This window comes from Sinocyclocheilus grahami, unplaced genomic scaffold (assembly GCF_001515645.1).
Source record: "Sinocyclocheilus grahami isolate Dianchi unplaced genomic scaffold, SAMN03320097.WGS_v1.1 scaffold70.1, whole genome shotgun sequence".
NCBI lineage: Eukaryota > Metazoa > Chordata > Actinopteri > Cypriniformes > Cyprinidae > Sinocyclocheilus > Sinocyclocheilus grahami.
The window spans coordinates 795,820-802,921 of record NW_015505249.1 but is presented as its reverse complement, the minus strand read 5'-3'; the positions used below and the strand labels follow the sequence as shown (position 1 = coordinate 802,921).

Genomic DNA, 7,102 nt, shown 5'->3' with positions numbered 1-7,102 from the left:
TATATATACTGCATCTGTGGCTTGCTGTAGATCCACACAGACAATTATTACATTTTATTTATTCATTTTTTCAACAAGTTATTTTTATTTATTTGTTTATTCATTTATCTATGTTTAGTTATTTTGCAAAAGGTGGAGTGGATGTAGACTGGAACTGTATAACTCCAAAACTGACCAAAAAAGCACCATATAAGTAGTCCATATGACTTGTGCACTATATTTCAAGTCTTATGAAGTCAGGTTTGACATCAGTTACATCAAACATGATTGAATTAGTATCATCACTGATGTCCAGCTTGATGCTATGAATGCATGCAAATGCAAAACAGTTTTAAAAGCTACGGGCAAAGGGAACATTTTAAGTAAATAATGTGCTTTTCAGTTTGTTTATCATTGTATGTCTTTAGAAAACATGGAAGGTAGTGCATGAGTCACAACTCATATGGACTACATTTATGCTGCTTTTTTGTGTGTGTTATTTTTAGACCTTCAAAGCCCCAGTCCCCATCCACTTCCATTGGAAAAGAGCAACAATGATATTGAGCAAAATAACATTGTGTTCTAAAGAAGCAATAAAATCACACAAAACAAAATTAAAATAACAGTGACAAAATGATCCTTTTGGGGTAAACTAATTCTTTAAAAATGCCCATTTTAATGTTTAAAATGGCAAAGATAAATCTGCAAGTCATCTAAAGTATCTTGGCCAAATAAAAGGTATTTTTCTTCAAAAGATGATTCTCTAAATTGCCTGAGAAATGAAGAGGGTATTAGGCCACATGCACTCTTCTGAATGCCCAGATGGAGGGGTGAGTGAATAAAAGCTGAACTCAACGAGCGGTTTGGGGTTTCCTGTCTTACTCTTTCTCTTCCGCCCTCTATCTTTCCCTTTACCGCAGCCTCAGCCCGCTCCATCAAACGGCCCCAGAGTGCCAGAGTCCGATGCCTTGAAAATCTCTCAGCCTGCCTGCGGGCAGCTCATATGACATAAACACCACAAAAAGCTAATTGGAAATAAACCAAACCGGGGGGAAAGGATGTTGCAGAATGTTACGTGTGAACTACCAAAGGTGTTAATATACTCAGAGCGAGACTTTGGCGAGTTCCGCATTTGCTCGAGGCACACATCAAACTCATGACCTTTGCAACAGGAAGTGAGTGTGCTGGCCGTTCACCAGGGTTTAGGGGGCTGCAGAAATATACCAACAGTGTTTTATAACAGGTATTAGTTTATTACATCACCAATTGACAGTATAGTATAGTTATTATATGGGAATAATTCACATATTTTTATGTTTTTGAAAGAAGACGCTCACCAAGGCTACATTTAGTTGTTCAAAAATACAGTAAAAACTTTACAATTTTTTACAGTTTAATATGTCTGCTTCCTATTTCAAACTGTAATTTATTCCTGTGATGCGAAGCTTAATTTTCAGCATCATTACTCCAGTCTTGAACTTTCTATTCATCAAAGGATCCTGAAAAAAATGTATCACGGTTTACACCAAAAAATATTAAGTGGCAATATTGATAATAGTAAGATTAATATTATTAATAAGTGAGCAGCAATAATAATTTATCATGACTGAGCAGCAAATCAGCATATTAGACTGATTTCTGAAGGATCATGTGACACTGAAGAGTGGAGTAATGATGCTGAAAATTCAGCTTTCCATCAAAGGAATAAATTACAAAATACAGCTATTTTAAATTGTAATATTATTTCACAATATTACTGTTTTTACTGTGTTTCTGATCAAATAAATGCAGCCTTGGTGTGCATAAGAGATGTCTTGCTAAAAAATTTAAAAATCTTATTTCAAATGTTTAACTAGTAGTGTATATCTGGAAAAGAATGTCCTTGATTTAAGTAGACAGACAAAATATATTCATGCATTTACAAAGTGCCACTGAATGAAAAATAAGCTGCAAAAACATTCATTCAGAAATTGTCCTCGACGTCACAACCCTGAGAACACAAAGAGGAAACCAGGCCGACATCCAGCATATGGAGCCACATCAGAGCCAGAGAGAACAAGAGGTTGTAACTGGTAGCAGGTGAGGTTGAAGATGAGATGAATAGAAAGAGAAATATACTGTGACATCCCATTTGTGCGAGCGTGTGTGCATGAGAGAGAGATCTCATTCCGTACTTAATGAGGACGGCAGTAATAAGTGAAGGAGAGATAGACCAATGCAGTGTCATTTCAGCCAATTCAGGCAGAAAGCAGCTCTATTAGCGGGCTATCAGGACTCTGCGTTCCTACCAGAACTCCCACAAACGGCAGCAGTGTAGATGAACACAACCATCGTCTGTGAGCGATGTGACCACTTATATGTTCTTACGTTTCCTTTTCTCACCACTACACTCAAAGCTGCTGTACACACTATCACATAAACATTAGAACTGGCAGCTGGAGTGTTTAGAGGAGACCGGGGCTAGTTGTCACACAAAGAAGGTTTTGAGCAAAACAAAAACAAATGATGTTTTCTTTTGCATGTTGGTTTAAAACGCTTTTGTCTTACATTTCTGCTGTTTACTGAAATATTTTGTATTTCATATGTTTTATTGGTTAAACTTAGGTTGTTTAATGGGAGGTTACATTCAGAATTATTATCGTTAACTAACTAAAATCATAAAAATACATTTCATTACTTGAAATAAAATTTATATTAACTGAAACAAAAAAAAAATATTTTTTAATTTCAGGGTTTTACCATTTTATTTCTGCTAGTTGCCGAGGCTACTCCTTTTTTCTTTTAGTTCAAGTGGTAAAATAGCAAAATAATTCAACTAAAACTAAAAATTAAAACTTCATGGCCTGGTTTCACAGATGGGGCTTAGCTTAAGCCAGGACTAGGCCTTGGTTAAATTAAGATATTTAAGCAGCTTTTACAAAAATGCCTGTAAAAGAAAACGTTACAGGTATGAATCTTGACAAAGAACAAGGGCACTGACATATTTGAAGATATGTCAGAGCAAGATATTTTCAGTTGAGACAGCTCAAACCTGCATTTTAGTCTGGGACTAGCTTAAGCCTTGTCTGTGAAAACGGGGGAATAAGACCTATACACACATATTGTAAAAAAAAAAAAAAAATCTGATGAAATTACAAAAACTAAAAAATAGGGGGAAAAAACAGAAAATATGTAAAAAAAAAAAATAATAATAATAATTTCAAAATTATACTATATCAATGATACTAAAATAACACTGAGACAGCATGCACTAATAATGGACGTGTCAAGTCAAGTCAAGTCACCTTTATTTATATAGCGATTTTAACAATACAGATTCTGTCAAAGCAACTGTACAGCATCAAATACGAAAATAGTGTGTCAATAATGCAATATGACAATAGTAAACACTCAATTTTCAGTTAAAGGCTGTTCATCATTGAATTCAGTGATGTCATAATCCAGCTCAGTTCAGTTTAAATTGTATCTGTGCGATCAAGTCAACAATATCGCTGGAAATTAAGTGTCCCCAACTAAGCAAGCCAGATGCGACAGCGGCTCTCCTCCGGCCAGACGAACCAGCAGTTCAGTTCCAGGCTGCAGCAAAGTCACATTGTGCAGAGGACTCAACTGGTTCCTGTGGTCTTGTCCCAGTGGCCATCTAGGAGACAAGGTCTTCACTGGGGATCTGTCTTTGTGGCTCATCTAGTTGTCCTGGTCTCTGCTGAAATTCAGAGTGACTGCAGTGACCATCTGATCTGGATACAGACTGGATCTGGTGGCTACGGTGACCTCGGAATAAGAAAGAAACAGACTAATATTAATGTAGATGCCATTCTTCTAACGGAGTAGCAAGTACATCGGGTGTTATGGGAAGTGTTTCCGGTTCCGGTTGTCCTAATTAATGCAGCCTAAAAATCCTTTAATGGATTTGAATATTAGAAATGTGTTAGTGTGTTATGTGTAAGCCAGGTTAAAGAGATGGGTCTTTAATCTAGATTTAAACTGACAGAGTGTGTCTGCCTCCCGAGCAATGGCATAGGTAGGTTATTCCAGAGTTTGGGTGCTATGCTAAATAGGAAAAGGATCTGCCACCCACAGTTGATTATCAAATTATCAAATTGCCAGAGTTTTGAGAATGCAGCGGACGTGGAGGACTATAATGCAATAAGATCTCATTCAAATACTGAGGTGCTAAACCATTCAGGGCTTTATAACTATATATAATATATACGATGTTTAATAGGGAGCCAGTGCAGTGCAACTAGTCACGGTCTTTCATATACAAATGAAACCCTCTGATTAACTGATAAAGAGACATGATCCAGCCTGCCCTGTGTAAAAACATTTATATTTATATATATGTACATGAATGTATTTTTTACAGATGCTTTTGCATATCCCCAAAGGGAGATTCTCACATTTAGTTCACTTCTGGGTACAAATTTATCTCTGAAATACAGCTCGCCCACACACACACACACACACACACACACTTCCAGAGGTGTCTGAGTGCACAGCTGTCACTAAGACACACCGATATTAATTACCATTGTGTTGATCTGACAGCTGAGAGCAGGGGTCTGCAGCCTTTAACTTTACAGAAGAAAGATACAAGCAAATCCACATGTGATATGACAGCTTGGAAAAGAAATGAAAAGGATGATCATAAGGTGATATAAAGAGAAAGAAACCACCACCATTGTCGACATACTTGACTAAATTTAGGTTTCTCGTGATCTTTAAATCCTTTTGATCTGCAAGTTTATACTTAAAGGCTTAACATTAGTTCTTTAGAAATATATAATGTGCAATTGTAATTTAAAGCTCAACTGTGAGACTATTTTTATTTAATTATTTGATAAATAAGTGATTAAATAAATAACAACAAAAAAGACTATATAGTCGCATATTCCCATAATTCCATTTGTTGTTTTATAGTGTTGTTGCAATATGTGTTCAAAACATGAATACTATTGTTGTAGAAAGAAAAAGTATAGCTATGTGTTAAAAGTTTTGACTGATATTATTTATTTAATACTTAACGTCTCTGTATGTGTTTGTGTATGTATACAGAAAGAGACATTGCAATAAAACTCGGGCAAACATAATTCAGCTCAATATTTCAATTCACAAACACATCTGTCATACGAGCATAGAGATGTTTATTGAGTGAGTTTGTTATTGGACTCGAGTTTCTATTAGTCTGAGTGACAAATGCAAGAAAGACTGAGGGAGACATTTATTATTAAACCCCGTGATGACAGACAATCAATATGCAGGTGTTTGCTATTGTCCCAGACACAGGTGAAGCTGTGGGTTTTGCTGTGTGATAATCCAGTTACGGCCTCCTGCAGTCTGTCAGGTGAAGTGAAATGGCGGAGGATGTTTGTACAGACGACGTTAGCGCTGCGACTGATGAAAGGCCAGATTCACAAAACAACGCACAATTTTAAGTGAAACCACGTACATCTCTTGGCAGTACAACTTTCCATTTTTTTCTAAATTAAGTTATTATAGCCTAATTCGTTTCTGAACAAAAGCGCCTGTGTTTATGTAAATGAAACGTATTCAAACTGTGTTGAGCGCGAAATTTCTGCTGATACTGCAACGGTTGTGATATGACGTCACGCTTTGTGGCGCCCTATTTTAAAACATAAATTCGACATAATAATAATATTAATAATAATAATAATTCAAATAGTAGTAAATGCAAAATGTAAAAATATACAATTTTCTCAACTTTCCTGCAACACTTTTAGAGTTTATAGTCTTTTCATTTAGATAAGAGGTTATGCCATGGGCCTCACTAGGCCATTTCTAAAATGACTACTCAGTCCCCCTAAAATTAGCTGCATAAACTGTACACGAATTCGTGATCGCCTCAGTCCCCTTTAAATTTCATATGAAAATGGCGGCAGACTTCGATCGACTCCCAGTCATCTTTCAGCGCGTTCTTTTTCAATCCGCAGACCGCAGCGTGCAGAGCGAGAAACAGAGGACAAGGTGTGTGTTTAACAATAGATCGTTATAATATCTGCATGACTGCATCTGTGCAGTTCTGTTCTTTGTCATAAATACCGTTTACAAAATATCAATCAGTACCCCATCTACTGTAGCCTAAGTCAGGGGCGTGTCTATGTGGTGGCCAGGGGTGGCACCGGCCCCCTCTGAAATTTGGCTGGCCACACCAGGTGCCCCCCCCTACCAGATGTTTTGCCATAGGCTTGTTTTTAGTCAATTTCCAATTTTAGGCGGTTTCTATAATGTGATATTAATGAAAACAATAGATCGTTATAATATCTGCATGACTGCATCTGTGCAGTTCTGTTCTTTGTCATAAATACCGTTTACAAAATATCAATCAGTACCCCATCTACTGTAGCAGAAGTCAGGGGCGTGTCTATGTGGTGGCCAGGGGTGGCACCGGCCCCCTCTGAAATTTGGCTGGCCACACCAGGTGCCCCCCCTACCAGATGTTTTGCCATAGGCTTGTTTTTAGTCAATTTCCAATTTTAGGCGGTTTCTATAATGTGATATTAATGAAAATGTCGAGAGCGCATAATGTTATGCGATCCATGTGCGCGAGGACGAATCTCTCCACTCCCAAGCGGATTTCCTTCACTCACACAAAACTGGACGTGTGCTTTTAACATACATCGTTCCGCAAACACAACCCTAGGTTGTTTGCATACTTGAGCTAAGGAAAGGGTTGTACTAGAAATGCAAGCAGTAAAATGTTGTGTGTGTACAGTAAACAGGTGTGTGTGTGTGTGTGAGAGAGAGAGATCATGAAGACTTGTATTTGGCTTATTCAGTTATAGGCCTGCACTGTAAAAAAAATTCTGTAGTTTTTACAAAACAATTTTGGCAGCTGTGGTTGCCAGAATAATTTTAAAAATACAGAAAAACAGTAAACACATTTACGGCCAAAAACTGTAAATTTTACAGTATAAAACTGTAATTTACAAACAAGAAAATTAGAATGTAAACCAGTAAATTCAACAATGCACACTGCTATTAAAATCTGTTTTGTACCTTTAACATACTGACAACCACTATAATAATGCAGGTGGTAAAAGAGAAAGCCACATGAAGAATCAAAGCTCATCACAAGTAGCTTCGCCACAAGCAGAAGTGTATA

The 7,102-nt window shown here is 37.1% G+C and overlaps 1 protein-coding gene across 1 annotated transcript in view; it reads right to left on the bottom strand.

Annotated features, from left to right (window-relative positions):
- LOC107585429 (uncharacterized) overlaps positions 1 to 7,102 on the bottom strand; it is a 46,199-nt gene that overhangs the window by 24,210 nt on the left and 14,887 nt on the right. The window contains exon 12 of the mRNA XM_016272447.1: positions 862 to 977. Coding sequence (XP_016127933.1) covers positions 862 to 977 — 116 coding nt within the window. The remainder of the gene's footprint in view (positions 1 to 861; positions 978 to 7,102) is intronic.